This window comes from Cetorhinus maximus, chromosome 14, assembly GCF_964194155.1.
Source record: "Cetorhinus maximus chromosome 14, sCetMax3.hap1.1, whole genome shotgun sequence".
Taxonomy (NCBI): domain Eukaryota; kingdom Metazoa; phylum Chordata; class Chondrichthyes; order Lamniformes; family Cetorhinidae; genus Cetorhinus; species Cetorhinus maximus.
The window spans coordinates 56,158,858-56,179,303 of record NC_135892.1 but is presented as its reverse complement, the minus strand read 5'-3'; the positions used below and the strand labels follow the sequence as shown (position 1 = coordinate 56,179,303).

Here is a 20,446-nt window from a genome sequence, read left to right as displayed (position 1 = left end):
CTAGCGACTAGTAATGCAGGTTTTCCATTATGTAGCTTAGTTTCCCAAGGTGGGATAGTACCAAAGTGGCTCTCAGATCTGGATGAAGTTGCAGCCACGTTATTGCTTTCAATGCAACCACTTCAGGGCCTAGAATCATAGGATAGTACAGCACAGAAGGAGGCCAACTGTGCGGGCTCCTTCGAAGAGATTTAGTCCCACTCTGTCGCTCTTTCCCCGTTTCCCTACAATTTTTTTTCTCCTTCAAGTATTTATCCAATTCCCTTTTGAAGGATACATTGGAATCTGTATCCACCTATTATTTCACATCCTAACCATTCGTTGCAGAAAAAAGCTGTTCCCCATGTTGGAAGTATATACTCAATGATGATGTTACTGAGTGTCCTAACAGTAAAGGAGGGGAGACAACTCATGAAGGTGGTAGGTGGTGGTGGTGGTGATGGTGGTGGTGGTGGTGGTGCTGGTTGCGCGGCGGTTACAAGCTGATGCCAAAATGAGCACTTTTTAAGTAACAGTTCTTCAAAATTACCAATACTCTGCATAAAAAGTAGCCCACAGCCTTTCATTCCTCTTCCATAACTTCTGACAATCAGCTTTGATTTTTTTTCAAAATATTGCAGGAAATTATTACATATTTTTAAAGGATTGCTGACTGCTATATTTGGCAGCCACAACCTCTCCATTTTAAATAGAAGATCAGCACTCATAATAGCATAGGTTCGGACTGGGATACCCTACACAGAAAGAAAGCCAAGTGTTAATTTATCCAGGACAGTCCACAAGGCATAGTAACAATCTCCAGATTCCCTCGTGCTCTGCCTGAAATATTGTTTCACTTATTTCAATTTTTCTTTAGTAGCATTGAATTGTCAGTTTAAGAAAACAGTTTTTAATAGGTGTCCAACCAAAACATCTACTGTAAAGTTACAGAAAGCAGTACTGTACTGGAGGTCAAATCTTTGTTTACTCCTAACAGAAAAAGCCAAAATGTAGAGACTGACTTGCAACCTCTCATCAAGAGGGAAACAATAATAAGACATCTGTTAATAATGCTTTACTTAGAAGGTCCCTCCACAATTCTCTCCTGACCCTGCTGAAGTACAGTTTCATGAAGTCTGGGAGCCATCCAGTGTCTTGCCCAAATGGCCATTCTTCAGGTGTGAACGTAGACTCTAGCCAGAAATTTCCTTGGCGCTTCACTTACTGCACCGTTGCAACTTAGCTGGAAGCTCCACACAAACCGTGCCTATATGATAACTGGGGTTTCTGCCACATGTCTGGTATATGGTTATGATGACAGAGTGGAAGCAGTTCCCAGGAAATTCCAGGTCATTGATTCTTGGTGGGCTATCTGTTCACAAGGTCATGACTGCCAAACTCTGGCCTGTTAGCACATGTGCACAACAGGAGGCACTGAACTGCAGTTAGGAGTGAGGAAGTCTCGCTGATTTATTTCCACTCAAGGCCAGGGGTCCTGACGCTAACTTAAGGTGCTTTATTGCCATCCAGCAGGGATTAAGTTCAATAAAGACTTCTAATTGAACCCAGGGTATTCCTGATCTTTATGGCTCAGTGCAACACCAGCAGTGCAATTACTCAGCAAGCTATCAGGGGAACTAATTAGAATTTCTTATTACATTACACTTATTATAACATAAAAGGCAGTTTGTTTTATATGCCTACAAGAATTTTTTTTGTGGAATTACTGGAACATCAAGGATTACTCTGACCTGTGGCTTTAGGCCAACCTGGCAAATACAAGTAGGAAAGTATTTCAGTGGGGTATTGCTCACAATGTTAAAAAAAAAGGTTTGAAGTTACTCTAATACAATGACTGCCAGTTTCTAATGATGTCACTATGGAGACTGAAAGATTCTGAAATTGTTGGATAAGTCTTCAAAGGATGGAACATTACTCTTACCTTATGTTACATGTGAATCATAAAAGTGTATTCAACAGAATAACAAGTAGTATACCTTTACAGAGTGAAGGGGATGGAGAGAGGGCTTCGGAGAATTGAAATAAAATATTCTGCAAAGCTTTAATTATGTCTTTAATTGTAAGGCAGACACTTTTAATATACTCTTAAGGCACAGATGGAAAAACTTCCTTACGCTAATACTGAAATCACTGTTGATGGTGCCTTATAGCTTAATGCAAGGTATCCTGGATGAGTAGGAACAGATGCTTACCTCTACATGTGTGATTATTGCTTGCCAGCTGAAAACCTGTGTTGCACTGACAGTAATAGGAACCAGGTGTGTTGACACATCCATGATGGCAATAGGTGGCTACGTTACATTCATCAATGTCTGCATAATCATTGAAAAATACATTACACAACTGCTCATATTTAAGAAAATCATTGCCAGACACCCAGAATGATTAATGCCAAGGGCCATTGCCCAATGATGTAATATTATCACAGTAAGGTTGCTTTTTCTGTTTCAAGTCATATTTTATTGTTAACACTTGGATCCATTCTGTCTTCCTTAGTAAGTCATTGACTAATCTTCAGCAGAGCCTAAAAGCTGCAGTCTGGTAGCAATTTGGAGTTGGTTATTTCCTATTTCATTCCAAACCATATTAGTGCTGAACAAACACACTTGTATTAATGGTATTAGGCCAGTTGATTAATCAGCCAATGTAGCCATGATATTGCTAACTAGGTACCATAGAAATAATTTCACCAGGATTTTAAGATGAAATCAGTCATTTCCTCAAATTATATTGAAACTTTACATCAGCATTTATCATTTAATTTTTTAATAGTAATTTTCAGAATGTGCAAGGCCAACATTTATTGCTTATCCTTAATTGCCCTGTGAAGGTATTGTTGGGCTGTCTTCTTGAACCACCGTAGTCAATGTGGTGTTATTTATTATAGCAGTTTGAAACACTGTGTGGCTTGCGCGATCACCACCCATGGGCAGCTACAAGCCAACCGGGTTGGTATGGGATTGGAGTCAGATATAGGCCAGGCTGGGTAATGATATAGAATTTCCTTACCTAGAGGACAGAAGTGAACTAGTCATCTTACTCATTTTATTGTTGCCAGCTTTTGATTTGTGGGGAGGCGATGGCGTAGTGGTATTGTCACTGGACTAGCAATCCAGAGACCTAGGGTAATGTTCTGGGTTTGAATCCCACCATGGCAGATGGTGGAATTTGAATTCAACCATTGTTGATTGTTGTAAAAACCCATCTGGTTCACTCATGCCCTTTAGGGAAGGAAATCTGTCTTCCTTACCTGGTCTGGCCTACAGGTGACTCCAGACTCAGACTCACAGCAATATGTGGTTGACTCTTAAATGCCATCTGAAATGGCCTAGCAAGCCACTCAGTTGTAACAAACTGCTACAAAGTCATAAAAACGGAATGACGGACCACCTGGTATTGACCTAGGCACCAGAAATGACAATGGCAATCTCAGCCCTGTCGACCCTACAAAGTCCTCCTTACTAACATCTGGGGGCTAATGCCGAAACTGGGAGAGCTGTCTCACAGACTAGTCAAGCAACAGCCTGACATAGTCATCCTCACGGAATCATACCTTACAGATCATGTCTCAGGCACCACCATCACCATCCCTGGGTATGTCCTGTCCCACTGCCAGGACAGACCCAGCAGAGGTGGCAGCACAGTGGTATACAGTCTGGAGTAGTTGCCCTGGGAGTCCTCAACACTGACTCCAAACCCCATCAAGTCTCATAGCATCAGGTCAAACATGGGCAAGGAAACCTTCTGCTGATTATCACTTACTGCCCCCCCTCAGCTGATGAATCAGTGCTCCTCCATGTTGAACACCACTTGGAGGAAGCACTGAGGGTAGTAAGGGCACAGGATGTACTTTGGTGGGGGAACGTCAATGTCCATCACCAAGAGTGGCTCGGAAGCACCTCTACTGACCGAGCTTGCCGAGTCCTGAATGACATGGCTGCTAGACTGGGTCTGCAACAGGTGGTGAGGGAACCGACAAGAGGGAAAAACATGCTTGAGCTCATCCTCACCAACCTGCCTGCCACAGATGCATCTGTTCATGACAGTATCAGTAGGAATGACCACCGCACAGTTGTTGTGGAGACAAAGTCCCACCTTCACATTGAGGATACCCTCCATCGTGTTGTGTGGCACTACCACAGTGCTAAATGGGATAGATTTCGAACAGATCAAGACTGGGAATTCATGAGGCGCCATGGGCCATCAGCAGCAGCAGAATTGTACTCGAACACAATTTGTAACCTCATGGCCTGGCATATCCCCCACTCTACCATTACCATCAAGTCAGGGGATCAACCCTGGTTCAATGAAGAGTGCAGGAGGGCATGCGATGAGCAGCACTAGGCATACCTAAAAATGAGGTGTCAACCTGGTGAAGCTATAACACAGGACTACTTGTGTGCCAAAAGGCATAAGCAGCAAGTGATAGACAGAGCTAAGTGATCCTACAACCAACGGATCAGATCTAAGCTCTGCAGTCCTGCCATATCCAGTTGTGAATGGTGGTGGACAATTAAACAACTCACTGGAAGAGAAGGCTCCACAAATATCCCCATCCTCAATGCTGGAGGAGTCCAGCACATCAGTGCAAAAGAAAAGACTGAATCATTCGCAACAATCTTCAACCAGAAGTGCCAAGTGGATGATCCATCTCGGCCTCCATCAGAGGTCCCCAACATCATAGATGTCAGTCTTCAGCCAATTCGATTCACTCCACATGATATCAAGAAACGGCTGAAGGCACTGGATACTGCAAAGGCGACGGGCCCTGACAATATTCTGGCAATAGTACTGAAGACTTGTGCTCCAGAACTTGCCACACCCCTAGCCAAGCTGTTCCAGTACAGCTACAACACTGGCATCTACCCAGTTATGTGGAAAATTGCCCAGGCATGTCCTGCACACAAAAAGCAGGACAAATCCAACCCGGCCAATTACCGCCCTATCAGTCTACTCTCGGTCATCATAAAAGTAATGGAAGGGTCATCAACAGTGCTATCAAGTGGCACTTGCTTAGCAATAACCTGATGCCCAGTTTGGGTTCCGCCAGGGCTATTCAGCTCCTGCCCTCATTACAGCCTTGGCTCAAACGTGGACCAAAGAGCCGAACTCTTGAGGTGAGGTGAGAGTGACTGCCCTTGACATCAAGGCAGCATTTGACTGAGTGTGGCATCAAGGACCCCTAGTAAAACTGGAGTCAATGGGAATCGGGGGAAAACTCTCCGCTAGTTTGAGTCATACCTAGCACAAAGGAAAATGGTTGTGGTTGTTTGAGGTCAGTCCTCTCAGCTCCAGGACATTAGTGCAGGAATCCCTCAGGGTAGTGTCTTCGGCCCAACCATCTTCAGCTGCTTCATCAATGACCTTCCTTACATCATAAGGTCAGAAGCGGAGATGTTTGTGATGATTGCACAATGTTCAGCACCATTCATGACTCCTCAGATACTGAAGCAGTCCATGTCCAAATGCAGCAAGACCTGGACAATATCCAGGCTTGGGGTGACAAGTGGCAAGTAGCAGTCGCACCACACAAGTGCTAGGCAATGACCATCTCCAATGGCATTACCATCACTGAATCCCCCGCTATCAACATCCTGGGGGTTATCATTGACCAGAAACTGAACTGGACTAGCCATATAAATACTGTGGCTACAAGAGCAGGTCAGAGGCTAGGAATTGTGTGATGAGTTACTCACCTCCTGACTCCCCAAAGCCTGTCCACCATCTACAAGGCACAAGTCAGGGGTGATGGAATACTCCCCACTTGCCTGGATGAGTGCAGCTCCCATAACACTCAAAAAGCTTGACACCATCCAGGAAAAGCAGCCCACTTGATTGGCACCACATCCACAAACATTCACTCCCTCCACCACCGAAACACAGTAGCAGCAGTGTGTACCATCTACAGGATGCACTGCAGGAATTAACCAAGGCTCCTTCGACAGCACCTTCCAAACCCACGACCACTACCATCTAGAAGGACAAGGGCAGCAGGTAGATGGGAAGGCCACCACCTGTAAGTTCCCTCCAAGTCACTCACCATCCTGACTTGGAAATATATCGCCGTTCATTCACTGTCGCTGGGTCAAAATCCTGGAACTTCCTAACAGCGCTGTGGGTGTACCTACACCACATGGACTGCTGCGGTTCAAGAAGGCAGCTCACCACCACCATCTCAAGGGTGACTAGGGATGGGCAATATATGCTGGCCCAGCCAGCGAAGCCCACATCCCGAATGAATGATAAATATGTATAGATTTTTAGAAAGTGGCCTGGTAGCATTTGAAGGCATAGGGCTGGATTTCTATACCCAAAACAACAGGTGGGTTAGGGTCAGAGGTCAAAATTTTAAAAATCTGAAACGTGATCGCAACCCACCTCCAGTCTGCCCATTTCTTGGTTTAATGGAGTGTGACAGGAGCATGCCAGTCCACTTTCAGGAGGCTAGTTGGCAATTTAAATATTTCAGTGAGTCTCTCAGACTCTGACTTAGCCTGTTTTACAGGTTTAACTGTGACTGGTCAGGTCTCTGAGGCCTCCTGAAACCCGACAGCTTTGGAGGACAAGGTAAGTTCATTTACAGCATTGCTCGTGGGCCAACTGGCAGAAGTGCTTTCCCCTAAGCATTCCCCCATAAAAAGTTTCCCAGCATTGAGGTTCTGACACCCCTTCACGGTGGGATCAGAAAACCCCTCCTGGAGCGAGGGATTGACCAGCCCTGGGATTGGACATTGAACCCCCCAGCCCGAGATTGGGGTGCAAACTACCCGGGTCAGACGCCCCCACCCCGTGATTGGACAGGAGACACTCCCAGGATTGGACATCTGTCCCAGGATCAGGGATTGGATTCCCCTGGGATCGGACATTCCCTCCCTGCAGTGTTGGGGATCAGACCCCTACCCAAGGAACAGAGACCACTCAGGGTCAGAGGTTGGACCTCATCTGCTGTTGGGTAGTGGAATCTCCATCCTTGGATTAGTTTGTGCCCATCCACAAGGTTTGGCAATCACGCCCTTAACTCAGGATCAGAAACCCCACGTCCTGCTGGCCGTGTGCAGCCAATGACTTGTTAGAACAATCTCCGGCAGTCAGTGGTCATGACTGGGAGGAGGGAGAGACCTTTAAATACGACTGGGAGAAGGAATGCCTCTGACTGCAGTCTGAGGTCAGGGAGGGGGGTGTGGTGAGAAGGTTCTAGCAGCGATTGAGGGAGGGTGGGAACACTCTAGCAAATATTGGAAGAGGGAGTCTGGTGCAAGGAACACCCAAGGCTTCACTGTTAAGCTGGCAGGGCACTCTACATGGACCACAAGAAAGGCTAAAATAAAACTTCTGCATTTAACTTCTGGACTCTTCAAGCTCAGAATCTGCCTCCTAGTGGGGATGGGAGGGCTGATAATAACCCCCCTCACCTCCTCCTCACCCAGATCAGGCCTCATCATCACACCGTTCCCATCATGTGGGTGTCCTGCATACCTGCTGAAAAGAGCAGCTTAAGATCGGAAGGCAATGGGTTCAGAGCGGGTAAACAATGTCTTATTTGAACTTTCCCCACAGGCATTTTTCAGCAGGAAAAGGCAATTAAAATAGAGCTTGAGAGGTGAGGAGACACTTTTAACTCCTGAAAATAGGTGGATTTGGGTCAGGTGGCAAGTACAATGTACAAAGTCTCAACCTAACCCACCTGGAACTTATCCATTTGCAGTTTTGCAGAGGTAGAGTGGGAAGTAGGTGACCATGCTGCTCCCAGTAGGTGGATGGCTGATTTGAATATTTTAATAAGACTTCATGCCTCAGGTTATTTATCTGTTCCAATTTTATCACTAACTAGCTGGATTCATCAGACTTTTGGAGACCGAGGTATTAAAGGATGTAGGGAATGGTATGGAAAGGTAGGTCAGAATTTTATGCACCCCTCCCCCTCCAGGAGCAGGCCGGCAGGTGGGGGGATGTAAAATTGGCAGGCACGGTGGGAGTATCATGCTCATTGACTACCCGCCTCCGCCAAGATTTTACCAATGGCTCAGCGGGTGTTGGGAAGCTTGCCCACTCTTAGGCCAATTGAGATCCTGGAGTGGCACCCTGGCTGTGGGCTCTGGGGGGGTGGGGTTCCTGTTTGGGCACCCTGTGCTCCAAGTAAGTGTACCCCTACCCCCCATCCCACCCCTGGCCTCTTGATTGTCACTTCCCCTCGCTCCTCACTGCAGCCCGCCTGACTTGCCCGGTGAATGCCACCCCACTTACCTGGTTATCCTGCCGTCATTGCTGTTCCACATAGGGGATTGACTGCAGTCCCAACAGTGGCGACGGCTCCCAGTGGAGCTGCTAGGACTGCAGAGCTGCTGGCCCCTTGATTGGCTGGTAACTCTTGGAGGAGGGGCATCCTCCCACATTGGGGTGGAAGCCATGACCTCAGGTGCCTGATGACCATAAAATCTGGTTGTGGCTTCCTGGGTCAACAGAGCTGGGCTCGCTGCCGACCTTTCAGCTGGTTGGCGCAGCCACTGCAAAAAAATTCTGGCTGTGGTAGGAGATCAGACAAGGTAGTATTGAATATGGAGCATGCTTCAAAGACCTACCCCTGCTCCTGCTCCTGTCTCCTATGCTCTTATGTTTTGGGAAGCCTGGCAGTTGAAGGGAGGCTAGGACTGCTGCATGGAAGTGGTAAGTGCATTTCTATCATTACTTGTGGATGGGGTGTGCTTTACCCCCAAGCTGCCAAGAAAACCTCTTATCATCCCCAACATTTGTTCCACCATGGTGATCCATGGCACAGCATCTCTACTTACTCTATATTTTTTTATTTATTCTTTCACAGGATGTGGGCATCATTGACAAGGCCAGCATTTATTTCCCATCCCTAACTGCCCTTGAACTGAGTGGCTAGCTAGGTCATTTCAGAGGGGCAGTTAAGAGACAACCACATCGTTGTGGGCCTGGAGTCACATGCAGACCAGACCAGGTAAAGGGCATTAGTGAACCAGATGGGTTTTTATGATGATTAATGATAGTCACATGGTCACCATTACTGAATAGCTTTCAATTCCAGATTTTATTAATTGAATTTAAATTCCACTAGCAGCTGTGGTGGGATTTGAACCTGTGTCCCTACAGCATCAACCTGATCCTCTGGATTACTAGCCCAGTAACATTACCACTACACCACCATCTCCCCCAGGGTTTTCCAAGCTGTGAGTTGTGTGCTGTGAGCTCTGAGGCAGTAATGGCTGCACACAAACAGTTGCGAAGCCACTTTAAATCCTTGCGCTTTTTTCTATTTGTGGGCATGGCTCAACGGACAGATCTTTGAGGTCTGATTGTTGCTGCAAAAGAAGCCTGTGAAAAGGTAGGTGTTTGTTTTTTTTCCAAAAAAACATGCAGTTTAAGCAATTTCCACTACTGAACTTCTCCCCCGATCCCTCAGGAGCAAACCCCCACCCCCATGCACAGGAGCTAAATCACCTCCCTGCGGTCACACGAAGTCTGAGGCGTTGAAATGGGCTCACACTGAGAAAATGTTTGGGAAGCACTGCTCTATATCCTGAAAAAGGCCTCCTTGCAACCTATGCCCTTCTTCCCCTGAACTCTCCCTGGCTATTCCCTCATGTCACTTCCTCCTCCGATCTCTGCAGCCATCCCATTGATGCACCCACCTCCCTTGACCTCCTGTTCCCTCCTCTCTGCTCCCTGGCTGCGGCTTATCTGCCTGACACATAACCAGCCTCTCAATCTGGCTAGCAGTAGTCAGGATACAGAATCCAAAAACAATAATCAGGTCTTGCCATTAAATTTGGCAGGAGGGAAGCCTGCTCTTCCACAAATCTACACCTAGCCATACTCTCTGTTAATATCAGAGCCAGTATCTATGTTCTTATAAAACCTCAATTCACCATGAGCAACACCATAGGAAGTCAGCTGGTATGGAATAAACATATGTGAGATTCTGCTTCAAAGCTCTAATGGAGTTATTTATAAAATGTTTCAACTTGGGTTTATGAAGCATAATCTCAACTGAGCTTTATAGCACACTCTTAGCCAACTATTATTCTAGGCATTCAAAATGCCCTGTCAGAGAGTGGGTGTTGAAACATGATTTCAAAGGGATGGATGATTTAGCACTTGGAAAGTTGTATCCTGGTTGGAAAATCTGTTTTGCTTTTATTGATAACCATGTTTCACTGGCAACATTTGTTTGTCATTTGACATATGGAATACGTAGAATGTAGTTCTTTTTGCTTTGAGCCAACTAGTTAAACTTGGTCCATTTCCAGTAAATTAGATTGTCCAAATGATGTAATGATAACTACAAGGTACTTGGAAACAATGTTTTCAATATTTAAACAGCAAAATAACCGTACATTGCTGTGGCTAATACTTATTCGAGCAGTTTATCTTTATTGTAACAAAATTACGATTGTTTGATTTTCATTCTATTTTAAATATTAAAATGAGACAATTACTTCCCACTCTATATATTGAAGGATTTAGAATATATGTCTCCATGTATATGATATAGTATCAAATTTACATTCTTTAAATAATTTAATTTAAATCAAAATTTTCCCCGAATGAATTAAAGCATGTAGTTAATAGAAATGTAATTTTATGAAAGCATTTCTTTGCATAAATCAGCCAAGTACTGATATATTAGTTCTACTTTAGTTAGACTTAGATTCAATAAGGATCTAAGTTGCAAATATTAAAATGTCATATATTAGAGGTTTAGGGTAATGTGGTGTTTGACAAATTTATTAGCGTTTTTGAGGATGTAATTAGTAGGCTAGCTAAAGGGGAACCAGCAGATATAGCACACTTGGGGCAGAATTTTCTGGCTGGCGGGGGGGGCGGACTGGGAGCGGGCAGGTACGGACCCAATTGGGTCCTTGCCGGCATTTTACGCGGGTGGGCCAATTAAGGCCCGCCCAGCGTGAATCGCGGCCCCCGAGGACAGCGGGAGTGGGCGGGCGGCGGCGGGACTGCAATGATCACTGGGTCCAATGGTGAATCTGTGGCCTGTTTAAAAACCTGCTGCAGCCTTTCCAAGGCTGTGAATCACGGCCAGTGGAAGGGCTCCCCAGGGCGCTGCTGGTGAGCAGGCCAGGCAGGAGGGTAGGGCAGGGGGGGCACTGTGCCCCTCGGTTTTCGGATGATTGTCTTGCTGCCCTCCTTGAGGAGGTGGCAGCACGGCGGGAGGTCCTAGTATGCCAGGACGGGAGGAGGAGGCCCCCCCACAAGACCAAACGTGCCTGGGAGGAGGTGACGGAGGTGGTGAGCTCCCATGACGTGGTGCAGCGTACCTGGATCCAGTGTCGCAAGCGCTTCAACGACCTGTTGCGCTCAGGAAGAGTGAGTACCACTTTGGCACTGGTCACTTAACCCAGCAGGTAGGCTTTCCCCTCTGGTGCCCCCCCCGCCTCAACTCTGAGTGTAGTTACTGCATTGAATCATTGACGGCATGTGTCCTTCACTGGGTGGGCCAGCAGATATTGCCCATGCCGAGGTCACCCTGAGAGGGTGATGAAGAGATGGGGTCTGCACTCGCAGCATGTGGTACACTGAGACCCACATTACCATTTTGGGGGCAACCTGGAGGAGCTGCACCTAGGTGCAGTGCTGGAACTCCAGGACATGTCAAAGTCAGGGTGATAACATGCTGGGAGGGGAGCTTCAAGGTGGCGTGGCACTGATTGATCTGCTGTCCTCTGTACTCCACGTGCTTGCGCCTTTTTGCTATGGAAGGTTAGACCGTGTGTTGCCAAATGTATTGTAGGCAGCATTTGGCCAAGGGGGTTGGAGCGGGGGGCAGGCCTAGTATCTTTGTGTGAGTGTTCGGAAGCACCGGGGTGAGGAGGCACTGGAGTCCTGCAATGTCCCACTCTGGTTGGGGTGGGCCGTCCGCGAAGAGAATCCAGGTACAATTAGCTCTAATCAATGCTCTTCTCTCCTTTTCAGGAGAAGAATGTACATAATGCTGCCGAGCGGGCAAGGACTGGCGGCGGCCCGGCACAGTTGGTGATTTTCAGCCGCTTCGAGCAGGAGGCCCTAGATTTGGAGAGGCGCCATGCGCCCAGGTCCACCGGTGTCAGTGAGGTTGGGGTGCCACGGGCTGGTATGTTTGTCACGGGCAGGTATGTTTGCCCAGCAGTGAGGACCATTATTCTCCCAATGACCATGGCAGTGCTGAATGTTTAGTGATTGAAGTTTGCAACATGGCTTGATCATTGCTTATGGAAGGATGAGTGTAAAATGATTCAGGGGACATGGATGCACATTTACATTGTCCTCATTTTAACTGATCCAATGTCCTTGTTCTTCCTTTTAGCATCAGCGGAGCAGGGCTGGATGGAGGAGCAGCAGAGGCTCCCTCTCACACCTGAGAGCCCTGAAGTCTCACCAGTGTCACACCATCCCTGCCAGGCAGGCACCAGCGCAGATGCTAGCACCTCAGTGGGAATTAGAACATCGGGTAGTGTCCCAGGGCACAGCAGTGAGGGCACTTCACAGTCACTGAAGGAGCTGGCAGAGACAGAGAGTGCCCATGGCACCAGCAGTTGGAGGATTGCAGGGGCCAGGCACATGCTCAGTCACTGCCTGATGATGTGCCTCTGGTGTCGTCTGCGGCGCAGCAAATGCAGGAAATGCAGCCGGGTGTGCGGAAACATCTGGTGGAGATACATGAGACTATGCTTGGCTTGGTGTCTGTGGTGGAGGAGTCTACGTGGACTGGCGCCATAGCAATGAATCTCATGTTCGTGCGCCATGCGTCCTCCATGGAGACGATAGCGACTCTCGTGGAGAGGCTCCTCCAGCAGACCCATCAGGGCTTCCTGGGGATGCGCTCGGAGCAACAAGCCCTCACATCGGCATTGGCCTCAGTTGGTCATTGCCAATGTGGGAGATGGTCTGGGCATCAAGTTTCCCAGCTCGGTGCCCAACCATCCAGGGAGTTCCGAAGTGACCTCATGTCAGTGCAGCAGCTGCCTGTCGTCTCTGTGGGCTCCTCGCAGGGTGGTCCGGATGAGGGTGGCAGCTCCTCCCCCCCTCTGCCAGTGACCGCAGCATCTGGTGAGGCTGTGACGACTGGGAAGACGGCAGCTGTGGAACTGGTAGATCCCTCCCAGGCAGGGCCAGCACAGGCTCCGCGGGCCAGAGGACAGCCACCAAGGTCATCGAGGCCAACAGGACAGCAGAGTGAGCAGGCTGTCTCAGATGCCCCAGTGAGGGTGCAACATCAAGATGTAGCATCCAAAAACATAAACATAAGGCACCTTAGGCCCACCACGGGTTTATCACTGGTGCTTTTGTGTTGACCCCCAATGAGGTCTTTATGAGTTGGTGTGATTTTTAACACCTTTGTCATTTTGTTTCATTAAGTTTCTTTGGTTGTAATATTAAATTCAGACAAGTCACCATGGCCGAGGGTGCCTCTTTTCTTCTGCAGGTGGATGGGTTCCAATAATGCAGTGAGTGTTTTGTAGGACATTCAGCTTTATTAACAAGGACCTTAGTTGATGTTCCAAACCAGGCAGATTTTGCACTTAGCTATTGAGTATGGGGCCAACAGCCCAGGCTTGTCCTGAAGGTTCATATGTGGTGTGCTGGCTGAAGGTTCATTGGATTAAAGCCTCCTGGGTGTCCCTGCCTCCCTGGAGTATGCCCGGGTCAGCGTCTACCCCCTCAAAATTTCCCTGTGCTTGCTCATCCTCAGACTCACTGCTGGACTCATCGTGTGCAGCCATAGCCAATGCGTCGATGTCTTCATCGTCCACTGCGTCCCCCATTTCCAGCGCAAGATTGTAGAGAACGCAGCATGCAACCACTATCAGTGACACACGGTCTGGGGAGTATAGGAGTGCGCACCCTGAGCGGTCCAGGCATCGGAAGCACATCTTGAGAAGAGCAATCGCTCTCTCCACCACAGCCCTTGTGGAGGCGTGGCTCCTATTGTACCGCTGCTCAGCTTCTGTTCTTGGATGGCAGAGAGGAGTCATGAGCCACCTTCTGAGTGGATAACCCTTGCCATCCATCAAGCCGGGCTGGAGCACTGAAGAGCCCCGGCACCTGGGAGTGTCTGAGGATGTAGGCGTTGTGGGAGCTGCCTGGGTACCTTGCCATTTACATACAGACTTGTAGTATCTGCATCCTGTGATCACACGCTATCTGCATGTTCATGGAGTGGAAGCCCTTCCTGTTGACAAAGGCACCGGGCTCACCTGCTGGCACCTTGATGGCCACATGTGCGCAGCCTATAGCACCCTGGACACGAGGGAAGCCAGCAATGGCCTGAGTCACTGTGTCTGGCTGGCCTGGTCCCAGCGGAAGTGGATAAAAGTCAATGCATGCCTAAACAGAGCATCTGTAACCTGCTTGACACAAGTGTGCACAGCTGATTGGTAGACACCACAAAGATCACCCATTGAGCCCTGGAAGGAGCCAGAGGCATAGAAGTTGAGGGCAGCTGTGACCTTCAGAGCCACTGGCATGGGGTGTCCACCCACACAGTCCGCGGAGATTTCAGGCCCAATCATCTGACAGATAGAGTTGACTGTCTCCCTTGAGAGACGGAGCCTCCTTCGGTACTGCACCTCAGACATATTGAGGTAGCTGCTTCACCGCCTGTAAACCCTGGCAGCAGGATAGTGGCGTCTTCTACGGCTCCTTCCGCCTTGGACTACCTCTTGGCCCTGCACCCCTTGTGCCTGCGCCTGACCTCCCAAAGGTGGCTCCTCTGGAGGCTGAATGTGCACTCCTGGCCTCCTCTCACTTCTAGCCCTCCCTTCTTCCTTAGAGGAGGTGCCTCCAGTGGAGAGTCCAGCTCCCCATTCCCAGGCTAAGGGAAGGTTTCCTGAAACCTGCAGGCCCAAAAAAGATTCCTCACTGCAGAGAGCTGACCTGAAGGTTGTGAGTCCAGTCCAAGCAGCTGGTATGCGTTTTGAAGTATTGCAGATCACACGGGCAAGTATCAGTAACTTTGAAAAATCGATATTTGACAGAGCACACTCGCGACCCCACTGAGCCCTCTTATCCCGCCCGTGGATGAGGTTTATACAAATGTGTCCTACCTGCCTGCCCGTTGTGCCCGTGCGCTGACCCAAAGATTGCACAGGCGGTGAAAAATTGCCATCGTTTGGCGCCTCAAGGGCCTTAAGTGGCCGGTTAATTAATGGCGGGCGCGCATCGGAGATCAACATATGCCTGCCCAATGAAATATCATGATAGCACGCGGTGACATCGGGATGCTCGCCCGACGTTACTGCGTGTCATTTTACGCGTGTGCGTGTGAGGCCCACCCCTACACGGCAACGGGAAAATTCTGCCCATGGATTTCCAAAAGGCATTCGATAAGGTACCACACAAAAGGTTAATAGGCAAAATTAGGGTTCATGGAGTTGGGAGTAATATATTAGCATGGATAAAGGATTGGTTAATGGGCAGGAAGCAGAGTGGGCATAAACGGGGCATTTTTAAGCTGGTCGGCTGTGACTAATGCAGTGCCGCAAGGATCATTGCTGGGGCCTCAGCTATCTACAATTAATGACTTAGATGAAGAGACAGAGAGTAATGTATCAAAGTTTACTAATGATACAGAGCCAGGTGGAAAGGTAAGCTGTGGGAAGGAAATAGAAAAGCTACAAAGACAGGTTAAGTGAGTGGGCAACAAAATGGTGGATGGAGTATAATGTTGGGAAGTGTGAAGTTATTCATTTTGGCCATAAGAATAAAAAAACAGAATATTTTTTCGGAGTTGGGAAACTTGTAAATGTTGATGTTCAAAGAGACTTGTTTGTGCTTGTTCAAGGAATGTAGAAAGTTAGCATGCAGGCACAACAAGCAATTAAGAAGGCAAATGACATATGTTGGCCTTTATTGCAAGGGAATTGGAGTACAGGAATAAAGAAGTCTTGCTACAATTGTACAGGGCCTTGATGAAACCACATCTGAATTACTGTGTGCAATTTTGGTCTCCATACTGGAGACGGTACAGGGAAGTTTCACTAAATTCGTCACTAGTATGAGGGGGTTGTCCTGTGATGAGAGGTTGACTAAATGTTGCCTGTATTTTTGGAGTTTAGAAGAATGAGAGGCGATCTCATTGAAACATAAAAGATTTTGAAGGGGCTTGAAAGGGTAGACACTGAGAGGTTGTTTCCATTGGTCGGGGAATCTAAAACACGGGGCATAGTCTCAGGATAAGGGACCAATCATTTAGGACTCAGGTGAGGAGAAATTTCTTCACTCAAAGTGCTGTGAATCTTCAGAATTCTTTACCCCAGAGGGTTGTGGATGCTCCATTGTTGAATACGTTTAGCTGGGATAGATAGGTTTTTGGTCTCTGAGGGGAATCAAGGGATATGGGAAGGGGGTGGAAAGTGCCCAAAAGGTAAAAAACAGTTCGGTATACAAAGTATACAAGACCACTTCGGACCAGTATTCCTATTTCTCAGTTTTTACTGTTTTTTTGTTCTGGATGGAGTTGAAACCCAAGATCAGCCATGATCACAATGAATGATGGATCAGGCTGGATGGGCCATATGGTCTACTCCTGCCCCTATTTCTTGTGTTCTAGATGGGGATGCTCCTCATCACCAGAGGAAATGAGGCACTAGTGCTCTGACAATGGTTGGAAATAACCTATTGTGTGACTATTTGGATGGAACTTGGTCTGTTTTTGTCTGGAAATTCCTATATTCTCATCAACTTGCCAACAGCAGCTTCCAAACCTGCGACAATTACCACCTAAAAGGACAAGAGCAGCAAACACAATGGAACACCACTACCTGCAAGTTCCCTCCAAGTCACGCACCATCCTGACCTGGACCTATATTGCTGTTCCTTCACTGTTGCTGGGTCAAAATTCTGCAACTCATTCCCTAACTGCATTGTGGGTGCACCTATACAAGATAGACTGCAATAGTTCAAAAAGGTGGCTCACCACCACCTTCTCAAGGGAAATTAGGGATGGGCAACATCTGATGGCCTTGCCAGTGATGTTCACATCCCCACAAAAGAATAAAAATAGTTTTCCTATGGTCCTAGTGCCACATTGCCATTGTCACTGTGGCTGCGAAAATATTCAGTAGTCAAACAGTAGGCCCACCTCAAATGTCATTAGGACCTTGCTTGCTGTTTTTGGACTGAGCTAGCCAGACTGCACACCAGCATACGCCGGTCGGTAACAGCTCATGGCCCAACTGAACAGCATCATGCAGATAAGTTCTTGTTTCTTTTCATTTGGTATAAGAATAGGTCTGCTCCTTCAGGTTACACAAATGCAGCCTGAGCCATTGCCACTCTGGCTTCCAAACCCGCTCCCCCTCAAGGCTCCCTACTCCACCCAAATATCCAATGCTTTGCCCTTACCAAACGACCTATCTTCTTTTGGTGGACAGTCCAATATTGTGTAGGCCAGAGCCGGTGGCCTGGGCAGCTGCCTACCATGACTACAGCCGGTTTGTTCTGTCGTCCATCCACCGAAGTGCTCTGAGGGGGTTGGGGGGTGCAGGGAGAAATTTATCCCATGTTTTAGAGCATTGAAAACAACTGGAATTTGTTTTTTTTGTATAAAAAAATCAAACCCAGAAAAAGCATGAATTTCTCAACATTGCATGGAAAATTTATTTCCAAGAACCATGTCAAAACAAAAGCACGGAATTCTGTGTCTCCATGCAAATCTCTTTCAAACCTCTTGCCAATTTCTTTCAATGTGTCCCTTGTCACATCTACACCCCAGATGCCCTCTCCTGGCAGCTGCATAACCCCTGACTCATCATAAGTAAAGCCACTGACAATCTGCTCGATAAAATAAAATAGCTTTCTATATTAATTAGCAGAGAAGTGATCGATCTAAGTTTCAGAAGTCTAGTTTATCAAAACTGAGTTCAAGTTAGACTTTGGCTGCAATTTGCCAGATGGGTCAAGCAAATGTAAGTACAGGCTTTTCAAGACAGGTGGCAGATGAATTAAAAAATCCTAAAGTTTGACTGTAGAAACAATGGAGAAATTTGAAACTGATTGTCAATTCAAGCAACCACATCCATTTCTATTAATTAGTTACAGATTTACTTTTGGATATTTCATATGGTGACAATTAACAATATCATGCAGAATGTTTCTTTGTTACTCTAAGGGATTATTGCATTCCAATAGCGGCTATTTATATATCTGGAGTTTAAAGAAATCCTAAGGGTGAAGATAAACCTTGGAGGACACATGATCATGTGGAAGTGACTCAGTCTTCCATTATAAACCTGCCTGATTGTCCTTGGCATTGGGTGGGGTGTAAAATAGTCTGCCACTGTCCGTACTGTGCCACCTCTGAAGATGAATTTTACTCCCTCTGATCCTAGCAGAACATTTCTAGGTAATGTGTTTCACAGCTTGCCTACACTTACAACTTTTGCAAAAGTTTAAAAAGATGCATTAAATAAAGCATTTTTAAACTTTTTATAAGGAGTAATTTTCCAACTCTGCAATTTTCTCTCATTTGAACAAATGAACAGAAAATTATGTGCAGTGTGCATACAATTTTCCAAGATGGGTTGCTCATGAAGTAGCACAAAGTCAGGAAGTTACTCCAGAAACTCTAAGAAATTCACAAAGCAAAACAACAAAAAAGTAATTTCCAAAACTAATTTCACTGTACTTACCCAAACACTGCTCTCCACGTTTTTGATAGCCCTGCCTGCAGCGACACCTGAATGAACCTCTTGTGTTTATACAGGTTAGTTCTGGAGCACAGTTATGGTTCCCTAATGCACATTCATCGATATCTGTTTCAAAGTAAAAAAAACCACCAGTTGTAAAATGAAATCAAAGACTTACATTTCTATGGTGCCTTTTATAACCATCAGATATCTCAAAATGTTATACAGCCAATGAAGTGCTTACAAAGTTTAGTCACTGTTGTAATGTAGGAAACAACTTGCACACAATAAACGCCAACAAACAACAATGAGTTAATGATCAGATAATCTGTTACTGTGATATTGACTGAGGGATAAATATTGTCCAGGACTCTGGGGATAATTCCCCTTCTCTTCCTCGAAACAGTGCGATGGGTTCTTTTATGTCCTGCGAGGGCAGACAGGGCCTCAGTTTAACATCACATCCACAAGACGGCACCTCAAGAGTGCAGCACTCCCTCAGTATTGCACTGGAGTACCTTCACGACAGGTTGGCAGAGGGTCAAAAAGACATTCCTACCACCTTCTCAAAAGCAATTATTAATGCAAAATTAATACTGACCTTGCTAGGAATGCTCACATTCCATTACCGGATAAAAAAAATTGACTGCAGTCATGGGTGGCTGGTAGGATGGCCTTTGACATTGGAGGAGGAGAGGAGCAGTGTGGAAGACAGTAGAAAACAGGAGAAAACTGCAGGAGGAGGAGGAGGGCACCATGCAGGTAGTTGTGTGTGCATCAGGTCTTCAAGGAGCACTTCTCCTAGCTGAACCTCTCGGAGAAGCAATGCATGAGGTTCTTTTGCTTCAACAAGGAGGCTGTTACTGAACTAAATCACCTGCTGAAACCACAACCCGAGCCTTGAACCAGGGCATGGAGAGTATTGCTACCTTACTGTGGCTGTTAATGGGCAGAATCATCCCAGATTTGCATTAAGTGTGGTAGCGGGTAGGAAAAGGAACATTTTACCCACCGGCTGCAATGGTGGCTTTTCATGCCATATCATCCCAATCCCACCTCATTTATCATGCATTCCTGGGAAACATGCTGTTTCGAGGGCGGGCCGCCTCTAATTCGCCTGCCACGCTGTCAATTTGCCACTGACTCATGCCGGGCGCCATATTTAAAGTGTAGCCACGCGCACACCTCTCAGCGATTCCAGCTCAGGACTGCTGCACAGTAGACATGGCCCCAAAGGGTAAGAAGGCTGCAGCCCCCTGATTCAGTGACACATCCCTGGAATGCCTTTTGGATGGCATGGATGTCAGCTGTGATGCCCTCTAGCCCCGCTCTGGCCGTATAAGGGGCAGCAACATCACTAATCCAGTTTGGGAGGCAGTGGCAGTGGTGGTCAGTGCCAACGCCCTGCAAAAGAGGACAGCCGCCCAGTGCTGAAAAAGGATGAATGGTCTCCTCCATTCTGCCAGGGTAAGTCACTATTCTCATCACTCTTAACTCACACACTCACAAACTCATCACGCATCCACAGGGATCTCACTCACTGCCAGACCAAGGGACATCATCATTCACTCTCTCACACACACCTTCATCTGCCCTCGGATTGTGTCCTCATCCCGTCCATGGCGCCGCTTGCCACCCGCACATGCCAGGCATACTTATCAGCTGGCCTGGCAGGCATCTTGCTTACATTCCCTTCATCTCTATTCATGCAGGACAAGCTGGCACACAACAAAAGGGAGAGGTCACAGACTGGTGGAGGAATGCCTGAAATCAAGGTCCTCACGGACTTTGAAAATAAAGTC

General features: G+C 47.2%; 1 protein-coding gene across 4 annotated transcripts in view; it reads right to left on the bottom strand.

Moving 5' to 3' along the window:
- LOC144689662 (EGF-containing fibulin-like extracellular matrix protein 1) overlaps positions 1–20,446 on the bottom strand; it is a 186,154-nt gene that overhangs the window by 30,452 nt on the left and 135,256 nt on the right. Inside the window, exons 5-6 of one of the 4 annotated variants that reach the window (XM_078556927.1) lie at positions 18,648–18,770; positions 2,193–2,312 (exon numbers count right to left, since the gene is read on the bottom strand). The exons of 1 other annotated variant lie outside the window; for it this stretch is intronic. In XM_078556927.1, coding sequence (XP_078413053.1) covers positions 2,193–2,312; positions 18,648–18,770 — 243 coding nt within the window. The remainder of the gene's footprint in view (positions 1–2,192; positions 2,313–18,647; positions 18,771–20,446) is intronic. 2 more of the 4 variants (XM_078556929.1, XM_078556928.1) reach the window with 2 other exon arrangements.